Source organism: Abramis brama (assembly GCF_963993115.1).
Source record: "Abramis brama genome assembly, chromosome: 15".
Classification (NCBI taxonomy): domain Eukaryota; kingdom Metazoa; phylum Chordata; class Actinopteri; order Cypriniformes; family Leuciscidae; genus Abramis; species Abramis brama.
In genome coordinates, this window is record NC_139977.1 from 30,021,990 (window position 1) to 30,034,778 (window position 12,789).

The 12,789-nt window shown below is 35.6% G+C and overlaps 2 protein-coding genes across 3 annotated transcripts in view; both read right to left on the reverse strand.

The window, feature by feature from the left end:
* The window catches only part of LOC311097374 (lymphocyte antigen 6B-like), a 61,409-nt gene that overhangs the window by 29,248 nt on the left and 19,372 nt on the right, over positions 1 to 12,789 (reverse strand). The gene's annotated exons all lie outside the window — the stretch shown is intronic.
* On the reverse strand, positions 5,357 to 6,901 carry LOC311097748 (urokinase plasminogen activator surface receptor-like). The gene is made up of 5 exons (XM_084137606.1): positions 6,782 to 6,901; positions 6,582 to 6,698; positions 6,239 to 6,370; positions 5,915 to 6,022; positions 5,357 to 5,785 (listed from the first exon to the last, which is right to left on the reverse strand). The coding sequence occupies exons 1-5, from the start codon at positions 6,828 to 6,830 to the stop codon at positions 5,598 to 5,600; spliced, it is 594 nt and encodes a 197-aa protein (XP_083993732.1). The 5' UTR covers positions 6,831 to 6,901; the 3' UTR covers positions 5,357 to 5,597.

Sequence of the window (12,789 nt, forward strand, 5' to 3'; positions counted from 1 at the left end):
AAGACATTTTCTAAAATAACTGAAAATGTGTTCGTCTGAAAAAAGACTGACATATGGATCTCAAACGGCTTGAGGGTGAGTAAATCATGGTTTAAATATCATTTTTGGCCAAACTATCCCTTTAAGATGGAGCATTTTTAGGAATCCACACAGGTCAAGAATAGTTTCAATTCATGTTTCACTCAAAGAGACTTTAAATGATACTTTAAATGATAAAAACGAGTTTAGGAACTTACAACACTATGACAGTGCATGGTGATGTTTGAAATCATGAACTGTCTTTTTAAAAAAAAATAGTCTTACAGATAATCCACAAGCAAAAAATAAGAGCTTTACTATCAAACTGATCAAATTCTAGAGCACTTCACTAAAATAATTGTGTAAAATAATACCAGCCTTGTGCAAAAGAAGTATGCTTTAGAATACTTTTAAAACTTATTACGAACAAAGAAATATATATACATATTCTTGCTATACGTTAAACCATGACAAACTATAATGCTTTTATTAGTATGGTATGTCTCCCAAATGCATGCTAAAGTGATTTAGAACAATGTAAGGATTTTAAAAGTGAAGGGCACTGTCAAGAAAGTTATGTAGAAAAGTGACATTCTTCTAGATCATTTCAAAGAACAGGTGCTGCTTATGAACTTGATTTCAAAACTTTCAAAACTTGATTATTTTTTTGATTTATTATTAATACAATGAAGACATATCAATACAGCACAATTCTGGAAAAGAAAAGCATTGAGCTATACACCGATGAGCCAAAACATTATGACCAGTTACAGGTGAAGGGAATATCGATCATCATCTCAAGGCCATATTTTAAGGTCTGGGTAGATTAGATGTTAAGCAAACAATCAGTTCTCGCAATCAATGTGTTGGATTCCCCTTACAAAAAAAAAAAAAAAGTATACTTAAAGTTAATTTTATTTTGTATACCCAAGTAAACTTTTCAGTATAATTTATGTAGTAAGTATACAAATATTAATTTAATAGTAGTTTACTATTAAGTGTACAATTTCAGTACTACTTTTTCATGTATAAAATTGTACTTTTAAGCAGTCTTTAAGTGTAACAGTAGAAAACTTTAAGTATACAGAACTAGTTTACAACTACGTTTATCATTTGAACTGAAACTATACCACAAGTGAACTTATAGCCTATAGCCTACTGATAGTTTACGAGTCAAATACTTGTAGCACATTTTTTAGTTTATAAAAGTTCACTTTGTAGTGTACTCTCAGCACTAGTTTAGTAGATTTATACTGCAAGTATACTTGTAAGTTGAGTGAGTTTTAAGTTTAAGTGAACTTAACATCATACTTATAGTTTACTATTTATGAAAGACCCTCTCTGAAATCAGCCATCTAAGTATACTTAGAATACTTCATTATATTTTTAAGTATATCTCGATCAAAAGACTAAGTACAAGTATATACCTCGAATATTTGGTCAGTATAAGTATACTTAAGTGTAATTTTAAGTATATTTCTGAGAAGTATATAAAAAGTAGACTGAAAGAGTAATTTATTTTTATATTAAAAGAAGTATACTAATAGCACACTTGAATAAACTTCTTATAAACGTTTGAGCGTCTTTGACGAGGGCTGTAAGACTGGAAAAACTGGAAGAAAGAGAAGAGAGCTACTCTCTGAGAGAACAAAGGAAATTAACATTTGAACTCACCCCCTCTTCCCCACGCCCCCTCTCTCATGCTGAGACCACATGAAAATTACCCCAAAATACATATGGTTTGATGTGAATAATTATCATAGAGTATTATACATGTTTGGTATAATTTGAAATGTCTCAGTGCGACTGGTACAAATGTCTCATTTCAAAATAAGTAAAACAAAAGGTAATAAGGTTTTTAAGAGTTTAGAGATAGATGGCACACAAAGGAAGGTGGTTTCTAGACAAATGGTCTCCTACTCCCCAAAAGGTGTCAACTCTGAATGTAAATTTCCATTGTTAGCAGATGTTTCCATGTGAAAGAGGTTCTGTCTATATAATGATATGCAGCAAAGGGTTCGGTGCCTTTCTGTATTTCAGATTAGCCCGTGAGGCTGAGAGTGAGACTCTCAGCTTCATGTATAATGTTGGGTATTCATCTCTTTTCTTTATTCCAGAGCATTTGATGTTTTGTATCGATTATCTTTGAATTGATTATGAAATTGGCATGATATGTTTACCTGACATAATAAAATGTTACATTTGATTATTCTAACTGACTTTGACATTATTTTCATTAAAGAGTTAAAAAGAATAGTCAAACATTCGCTCACATTTAATGATGCACAGATATCATAAAAAACCTTTTCATTTATGGAGTCAGATGAAATAACGAGAGAATACATATTCAAATGTTGCATTTAATCAAAAAATACTTTGCCATGAGAAAAGACAGTAACACGTAAAGACCTTCCGTGCTGGTCGGATGCCGGCTTTGGGCTGATCGAGCGCGAGCTTACAGGGCCAAATTGTTATGTCAAGGTGACCTGGTCAGAATATCAGACACGGCAAGGCTTGTGTGTCGCTCCCGGTCAACAGTGCTGAGAATTTACTAACAGTGATCTGTGGATGGACAAACACCCGCAACAGGGTGTTGGGCGCCCAAGGCTCATCGATGTACAAAGGCATGAAGGCTATCCCGTCTGGTCCAAACAACAGAAGGTCGACTGTGGCACAAGTCTCGCAAAATTTTAATGATGGTTATGGAGGGAATGTGTCACAACACTCTGATGCAATACAGCCACAGACCAACCAGAGAGCAATGATGACACCTGTCCACCACTGAGAGTGCCTATGGGCACACGAGTGTCAGAACTGGACCTTGGAGCAGTGGAAGAAGATCTCCTGATAATGGATGTGTGCCGTTTACCTGGGGAAGTGACGGCACCAGGATCACTGGTACAATGACCAGCCGGTGGAGGGACTGTGAGGATCTCGCCAATGTTCTGCGGGAAACCCTGCTCTGTAAAACATGATTGTGATTTTAACGGTAAAAGACGGTGCTATGGTGAAAAACTGATAATTGGTTAACAGAAAGTTTCCGTACTATATACGAGAATAACTGTGAATAAAATACAGTTTTTGGAATTGAAAAAGAACAAGTCATTGTATATTTTACAGTGAAAAACCCACAATTCCTTGCGTGACACTCACATTTGTACATTAGGGGTTACATCTAATGTTGTTGAATGAATGTTTATTGCATTTTTTTAATGTCATGTGTGTTACCATGATGGTGTTTAGTGATTGTCTGAATGACGGTGTGCACCTTCTATATATATTAGTTTTTACCTTCTCAACTTGTGGAAAAACTGCTTGTGATGAGCTTTGATTCATCATGCAACTCTCACATGTTGAGGTGGGCATTACAAAGAGGCATCTTACAGGATATCTGAGATGCTGAGGTTCATGGATATATTTGGACAGCCAGTTGGCGAAGAACAACTTTTAACCTTGATTGTAGAACTAGTATTAACATCTATTTATAAATATATCAAAGTAGAAAGAAAATATCTTTGATGTAAAATGATCTCCTATATTTATGCAGTGAGGTCCAAAAGTCGCCCGTGAAACTGTGATTTTCAGATCCATCTTTGATCAGCAGGTAAATTAAATGTGTCTGTTTCAGCACCCTTTAGCTTACCAAAAGGGTGAGGGTCTTTATGATAAAAAAAGTTTAACAGAAGGAAAATAAAATAAAAACAGTATATTGTATGATTTACTTGCAAAATCCTGTGTAAGAGGTAAGATCGTTAAAGGGACAGTTCACACAGAATCAAACATTGTCATCGTTAACTGCATGACATTCTTCTGTAGAACACAAAAAGCACTGTCAATCATCAGTGAAATTGAGATGTTTCTGTACTCTCACACACAAAAAAGGCACAAAACTTGTTTCCTTAGGGGATCAACAGCTTGTCACTGGGGCTTAAAGGGACATTTTTGTACCATATTTACACACTGAAGTTCTTTAAGGGTTCATATTACTTCTCTAAGGTACTAAAATGTGCCTTTTAAGGGCTGAAAAGGTTCCAGAGACAAGTTGTTGTGCCTTGTTTTTATTTATTTATGTATGTATGTATATGTGTGGCTTATAACTATGAAGCCTGTTTTCTTCAGTTTTTCAGCTTGTAGTTTTTCCATTTTAAAGATAATGTTTTACGTTTTTACAAGCCTTCTTTTTTAACATAATATATATCTTTGCAGTCTCCACTGTGTGTTTGATACAGTAAGCAAATGCAAATGTCTATAGGTGTAGGCTACACAAGACTATCTGCTGCCACCTGCTGATAAATTATGCTAAATACGGTTTTGAACTAAACTTACTAGTTGACACATTTTAAAAGCAGTTTCAAATAGAAAAGTACATGTTCCCATATAACATTAATTTAGCAATGCATCAGAAATGTCAAATCGAATTGCAGTCACTCACATGGTCTTTCACAAAGATTCGAAAGATGAACTAATCATTTGTCTTTCCAGTACTGACAGCATAGTCTCTATGGGACTGACAGGAAGAACGAAAGACTCGGACCTGGCCGAACCAGGGGCCGAACCCGAAGACTGACTCGAGAGAGAGAGATGAACTAATCGTTTCTCTTTCCGAACCGGTACTGCAGCAGCAGTGCATTCAAATGCTGTGTCACACGGCCCAGATCAGACACTGGCGAGTCGACTGAACTAACCCAACGTCTCGAAGTTCGAACCCGAAGACACGAGAGGCGGGGAACAGACGAACAGATAAATCGTGATAAACAGAGTTGCAAAAGAAAGAACGTCTTGGATCAGGAAGTGAGGTGAACTAAGAGACTGCATTAGCCTGAAATTTAGACCCAATTAATTAAACACTTCGGTTTTCTATAATTTTGCTTTGGCTGCAAGTTTATTTATTTATATATTTATTTATTTATTTATTTATTGTAAGTAGGCTACTAGATGTGTTGGGCTATTTAACATGACATTTTAACTATATTCTGCAGAAATGAACGAAATGACTCGAAAAAAGATTCGTTCATTTTGCTGAACGAGATTCAAAGAACCGAGTCAGTAAAATGATCCGAACGTCCCACTACTATTGTAGGCCTATATCTGAATCGAATCGTGAAATCTCGATCAATATCAAGAGCTAGACTTTTATCACATAATGTATTACAGTTTAACTTTATACCTCTTCTGCTAGCTAGTTTAAACACTTAAAACAAAAAAGTATTGAGCAAAAGTAGGCCTATTCAGCCAAATATATATCTTTTTTTTATTTAGTGGAAATTTAGTTTGTAGGACAAATGCAAAACATAACAGGTGAAAAATTTCCTTTTTGAATAATTAAATAATGATCATAGGCTTTACTTGTTTCTTCTGGACATGATTTAATCATTTTTTATTTAAGAAAAAATATATCGCATTTTCTTTTGAACTTTTTACATCATGAAGATTTAAAAATGAACCCTGAAATAAGGTGATGAACATTTTCCTGTATAAATTCAGTTTATCACATCTGAACACAATATAGTACAGAAAAATACAAGCTACACATATTCAGTAAAGAGTGTCTGATTGTAGAATGTGAAGATCTGCTGTATTCAGTGCATCATGAAGTAGGAGAGCAGAGAACAGCAGAGGAACAGGAAGCTCTGGGTGACACTCTGAGCCCCGTTACACAGGTTCCCCGCACAACATGAGACGTCCTCAACATTAGGAATAAATGTGGAATCACAAATAGATTTAGACACACAGCCTTTTATAACAACTGACTGACCTCCAAAAGTCCCTGATGAAAATAAAGAAAACAAAGGTTAGTCTAAGTTGGACATTGATATATGTGATTTGTATCAAATAATTAAATTGATGGTGGAGAAACAAAAATAACAACAATCTTCATCCTTTTCCAGATCCTCACCTGTTGCTTTAACACACCGATCTTCAGTCCCTGAACAGTCCACTGTGTTTGAGCAGGTCTGTCCATCACAATAGTAACATTTCCTTCCATTGGGGATGTTAGAGGGATCTACAGGAGGAAAACAGGTATTAGTTTAATTAGATTTTTTTGTATAAAATATAATATCTAATGTAACAACACTCCTTTAGCTGCTCCATTCAATCAGTTCACAACAGAAGAGCCACACCCTGTATTTTATTTCCTGATTGAATGTCCTTTGGAAGTAAAATGAATGTTGACTTTAAAGAAGATAGTCATTTGCACAAGGTCAGGAAAGCACAATACCTGGAGCATCTTGGACGTTACACTGGTCTGTGTTACAGCAGGAAAAAGACACCTTTGAAAAGCCGAAGTTCATGGACCCACTTTGACAGTCAACAGCACAATCTTTAACCTTCCCTTTTGCACTCATTTGACCTAAAATATGAATTAAACAGAAAAGAATAATACATGTTATTTTGATGGAATAATTATAAATATATATAAAAATTTTTTTAGCACAACAATCTGATTATTAAACAGCAGAAATAAACAGAATATTCTGTGATTGATTCAGTAAATTCTGCCAAGAAAACAAGTTTTATGAGAAGTTACATTTACACCACTCGATCTGTCATGCTGGTCTTACCTTGTGTTACCGCTGTAAAACTCATGCACTTGGAAGATCCACTGGGACATGTTTTTAACTTCTGATCGGCACAAGAACCTATCAGACCCGAGCACTCATAACAGCTGAGAGAGTGTCCTTTAGTAATAAAACAGAGAGACAGTGAGAGAGAGATCCAATGAAAAAAAAATTAAAATATCACAAACACTTTGTCTGCGTACCTGCAGTAAAAAGAATGAAGAGAAGAAAAACTGAGATTTGCAGATCCATCTTTGATCAGGAGGAGAATGAAACAACATGCCTGTTTCAGTGCTCATTTTATAGCTTATCAAAAGAGGAGGATCTTAATGGGAAAATTAAAATGGAGAAGCAGAAATTACACAATTTACTTGCCACTTAACAATAAATTGAAGTTTGATAAAGAAATTACAAGCACTGTGCACCTAAACCTATTCTTAAATTGATAGTTCACCCAAAGATCATTCACTCGCCCTCATGTCAGATCTTGTGTTCTGCAGAAGAAAGAAATTCATTTAGTTTACACATGCTTTAGGGATTTGTGGCCATTTGGGGAGGAGGATGGAAAGTTATTGAGAAACCAGTTTAAACACTGAAGGATTGTAATAACCATAAGTTTGATTTCCTCTGAAATTAGGAACAATCAGACTTGAGACATTATGAAACACAAAAACAGCCTTTAATGATCTAGAACACCAGAGTTTCATCAATTTGATCACGTTTTCAAGCACATGACTAAAAGAAGTAATCCGTGCATTTCCCAAGCTTCATGTCATCTGTAGGTTACAGGGATGCTGGAGGCTATTGGGTAAACTTTATTTTTCTTTCTCTGTTAATATCTTATTTGAGGTTTTTAACAAGTAGGATGAAAGCAAGAACAATAGCTGTTCTTCAAAATAAATAGAAAAATTAAAGAACAGTGGGCTAGCATAAATAAAGCACAGAAAAAATGATTTAAAAATTGTTACTTCTCAAAAGTATAGACTCTATTTGTATAATACGAGATATTTCTATTACAATATTCATTTATATAAATGTATATATTTGCAAGGATCATACACAGCGATTATATATTTCACTGCAAGAGCAACATCATTTGTGTGAAAGATGTGGTGAACTCTTCTGGGAATAGTGAGATTAAACATGCAAATGCGTATTGCAGTGACAACAATAAAATTTACATTTTTTATTCAGACCTAATGAATTGTTAGAGCTGCAGAAAGATGGTCTGAGGCAAATGATGATGAAAGTTAATAGTCTTTTTTTATTATTATTATTATTATTGTGATGACCTCCATAAATCTGCAACATTTCAATGATTTATACATGTTAGATCAGATGATCTCAGTCAACCTTTTGTCATTGCATGCAATATTGCATTGCGACAAACATGTTTAAAGAAGTATGGTGGTGGTTTCCTTTTTTAGTTACTTGTTTTGCAAGAGAAAAAAATCCGTTGACCACTGAATGTTTTAACACTGTTATTCGCACAATAGAATGAATTGAAAAGCTTATGACATCAAACTGTGTATTCATTTACAGTTTTTCTCAATCGATTTGACACATTTCTCCAAACTCAGGTCACTGTTCTCAAAACAGTTAACACGGTGATCTGAACACTTTGTAATTGTCCTAAACAGGTTGTAAAATTTCCTCTATTTCATGCAAATTACAAATCACATTCTCAAATGTTTTCACATTAGTTGAAACAGCCAACCAAAACTTTAATATATCGGGAAAAACAATTGCAGCTCTTTTTATTGGTTTAAATCACCATTTTTCCAAACACAACAAACAAAACTCTGTTATTTAATTCTCAGTTGCACTTGTAATGTTCTCAGTTAGCCCCAAATAAAAATCTGCTGAGTTAGTACTGTAATACACACAATACAGGCCATGCAAATTTCCTAATTGTTTCAAAGCTATCTCAATTACAAAAACTATAAAAGGGGAAAAGAATAATGACCAAAAAAAAAGAGGAATGGGAAAAGGAAGAAATGTAAGAGTGAAATATTTTGGAAAGGATAGATGAAGGGCAATATTGAGAGGGAGAGGAAGAGTGGAGGAGGTAGAAAGAGATGAGGGGAAAGGAATATATGTTATAGGAAGAGGAGATGGAGCAAGAAGAGTTGAGGATTTAGGAGAAGCAAGAAGAGCTGAGGATGTAGAAAGATGGAGAAGAGATGGTAGAGTGGACGGCAATGGTAATGTATTAGTGGAAAGAGTCTTGTGAAGAGTCTAGTGTCTTGGAGCCGCACAACACAGAAAGACTTCTACATTTAACTTCCTCAATGAAATCCACTTTCCGCAGGGTGATAAGGAGCAAATTGAGCGAAATTGTGTAGTTTTTTGGGACTATTTCAATTCACCATTCAGCCCTGGTGCAAGAGTAGTTTGAGCATCACCCACATTTCGGTGTTTCTTTGAGCATATTTTGCTCTTGGAGATGGAAGGTATATGATCACAACCATTACAACCAAGTAAGTCTTCAAGCGATGGAAGAGGCCTGTGGAGAAGTTGAGGCCCACGGATGGATCCAGTATTCAAGGCTTTTTTCCCCACGATCCTTGACTCGTGAAAATATACGCTGTGGTGTTGATGAAATCTTTGACCAGATGTAAATGAGAGGCAAGATTTATAAATTTCATTGATTCAGTGATTGCAGTAAATTTATTTATTTATTTACATATTTACAAAAATTAATCGTTATACAACTAAACTCGTCATAAAGGAACTTTGAAGAACACAATTACAGAACATAAAAAACATTATTTTCATTCATGTATTTGTGTATACAGCTGAATTTATCATCAGATCCAACATTTGAAGTGGATCAAAATCTTTCATTAAAGTTATATATGACTTTTGAACAATACCTGTTCTTGTCTTATGACAACTTTGATGAACTTATCCACTTTTGATCCACTTCAAATGTTGACTAATATAACTTCTAAAACATAAAGGTATCTAACAATCAAAGGTGGCAAAAGTAGACACATTCTTAAGTATAGATATAAGATATCCATTAAGTATGTAAAATTACCCATTCTTTCATGTCCTGGATAATTGTAGACAAATAGTAGCCAGCAATAACCCTGTTTTGAGTGCCTCTGACGCCACTATGATTGCCAGTCCCAGGGTTATTGTGGCACTCTGTAAGAACAGACCTCTTTTTTCCTCTGACAGGACAACTAGCCGCATGTACTGCCTACTGAGGCCGGTGTAGAAGAGTCTGTCGTCTGTTTTAAAAGGAACCAAGAAAACGTCTGAAAGAGTTAAAAGTAAATAGAAAAAGATCATATTACTATCTGACATCTGACAGATTAAACTACATTAAAGTCACTTGTATATTAATACCCAGATATGGGAGCTGAACAAGTACAGTTAACATAACTTGATATTTTAAACAAATTTGTGAATTTAGCACATGAGGTTGTCCCAGTCAGTCAGTTCTCTTCTTCTTTTTTTTTTTTCATTATAAATTTCCCGGTTCTTATACCCCCGGTTTCACAGACAAGACATAAGCTAGGCCTGCCAAATTCTCTGACATGCCTTTGGAGACGGCTTATGGTTGAGAAATGATCCATTGCACGTTACGACAGCTGTTGAGGTCAAATTCAAACGCCATCTTGCCCCTCCTTTATTAATTCAAGTGGAGATGACATATTTCCTGTTTGAGAGTGGAGCTCCAGTCGCCCATAGTCTGCAGCCAGACCCTTCTCAAATTGAACCATTCAACTCTCCCTTTTAGGGTTTATATGGCACAGAATAAACATGAATAAACATGGACATGCCCTAAGACACGAAACGAGCGGTTTGTGTGAGAAAACGAACAGTATTTATATCGTTGTTATCTCTTGAAAACAGCACAAGTCCAAATGATCTGACGCCGCGGGCGGGTATAGATATATACATAGATGTCGCCTTGGCTACTGCAGTTCATTGGAACGAAACCGTTGCCAAGGCGACATCTATGTATATATCTATACCCGCCCGCGCCGTCAGATCATTTGTACTTGTGCTGTTTTCAAGAGATAACAACGATATAAATACTGTTCGTTTTCTCACACAAACCGCTCGTTTCGTGTCTTAGGCCATCAATGTGTACTTATGATGGGGAATTGTTTCATTTGGACGATGGGGAATTGTTTTAATTTGGACTCTGTGCATGCTCTTTGAGACAGTGACCATCGACCTGCATTATATGACTGACAGACAAGAACGGTTTGACCTAAAAATATCAAAATTGAAACTAGATTAAAAAGTTCGTCGAGACAAACTTTAAGTTGGCTTGAGAAAGCTGGACCAGAAAGTTTGAAGAAGTTAAAAGTAGTTTGGAGTTTAAAGTAGTTTCAAGTTTAAATTAGTTTAAAGTTTAAATTAGTTAGAAGTTTAAAATAGTTTAAAGTTAAAATTAGTTTGAAGCTTAAATTAGTTTAAAGTTTAAATTAGTCTAAAGTTTAAATTAGTTTGAAGTTTAAATTAGTTTAAAGTTTAAATTAGTTTAATGTTTAAATTAGTTTAAAGTTTAAAGTATTTTAAAGTTAAAAAGTTGTTGGGGGTTTTCTAGTGGGTTGCTAAGGTGTTCTGGGTGGTTGCTAGGCAGTTGCTAGGGTGTTCTGGGTGGTTGCTAGGCGGTTGCTAGGGTGTTTTTGGTGGTTGCTAGGGTGTTCTGGGTGGTTGCTATGGTGTTGCTAGGTTGTTGCTAGGGTATTCTGTTTGGTTGCTAGGGTGTTCTGGGTGGTTGCTAGGGTGTTGCTAAGCGGTTGCTAGGGTATTTTGGGTGGTTGCTAGGGTGTTGCTAGGCGGTTGCTAAGGTATTTTGGGTGGTTGCTAGGCGGTTACTAGGGTGTTTTGGTGGTTGCTATGGTGTTGCTAGGCGGTTGCTAGGGTATTATGGGTGGTTGCTATGGTGTTGCTAGGGTATTCCAGGTGGTTGCTAGGATGTTGCTAGGTGGTTGCTAGGGTGTTTTGGTGGTTGCTATGGTGTTGCTAGGTGGTTGCTAGGGTGTTCTGGGTGGTTGCTATGATGTTGCTAGGTGGTTGCTAGGGTGTTTTGGTAGTTGCTATGGTGTTGCTAGGGTATTCTGGGTGGTTGCTAGGGTGTTGTTAGGGTGTTCTGGGTGGTTGCTATGGTGTTACTTGGTGGTTGGTAGTTGTCACAGATGGTTACTATGGAGTTTGTATAGTTCTTAGCATGATCTTGGTATGATTTAGCACTTAACTAATCGCTATTAGCATGTAGCTATTCACTGCTAGCATGTGTAGCATGTTGGAAGTGCTGTTTGCTAGCATGAGTCAAAAGAGCCAAACCTCATCTCTATACAATGTTCTGATACAGAGATATAGGTCTTGCAAAATGGTTGCTAGGGTACTCAAGTTTGGTTGCTATGGAGTTGCTTGGGAGCTGGGAGCTTTATACGTACGAAGTTTAAAGTGGTTTGAAGTTTAAATTAGTTTACGAGTTTTTGAGTTTTGAGTTTATAAGTTTAAATGAGTTTAGAGTTTAAGTTTAAATGAGTTTAGAGAGTGTGTGTGTGTATGTGGGTTCACACACACACACACACACACACACACTCAGAGTTTATGAGTTTAGAGTTTATAAGTGTATAAATGGATGAGTTTATAAGTGTACACGTTTTTGAATTTGGTTTGTAAGTTTAAATGAGTTTTGAGTTTATAAGTTTAAATGAGTTTACAGTTTATAAGTTTAAATGAGTTAAAGCTTAAGTTTGAAGTTTAAAGAAGTTTAAAGTTTATATTAGTTTGAAGTTTAATTTAGTTTGAAGTTTAAAGTAGTTTAAAGTTTAAAATAGTTTGAAGTAGATAGATAGATGAGTTGATTAGTTTAATTGAGTCTCATTGGCTAATATAGTATATAGAACGGCAGTTTGAATTAGTCTTCAAGGTATTTTGATTTGAATTTTCGTCGGTTGGCCAGTTTGAATCTAGATTTGAATTTTTTAGAACTCCCCAATGTAAGTCAATGGGAGTTTTTCCGAGTTTTGATCGGCAATATTAGGAAAACCGTAAGTCCGATCAGTCTGAAAAGATATAGCAACTCAAGTCAGAATAGTCTGAAGGTCTGAGCCGAGTTTGGAGTATGTAGAGTTAAAGCTCTAGGAGGAGATAGGGGATAAATTTTTAGTAAGAAGAATAATAATAATAACTAGATGCGAAAGTTCGTCGAGACAAACTTTAAGTTGGCTTG

Excerpts from the sequence above, each read along its gene's own strand:
- LOC311097748 (XM_084137606.1), bottom strand. The coding sequence starts at position 6,830 with ATGGATCTGCAAATCTCAGTTTTTCTTCTCTTCATTCTTTTTACTGCA. Across the intron at positions 6,371-6,581 it reads TTTTACAGCGGTAACACAAG|GTCAAATGAGTGCAAAAGGG; the intron begins GTAAGACCAGCA and ends TTCATATTTTAG. Across the intron at positions 6,023-6,238 it reads TAACGTCCAAGATGCTCCAG|ATCCCTCTAACATCCCCAAT; the intron begins GTATTGTGCTTT and ends TTCCTCCTGTAG.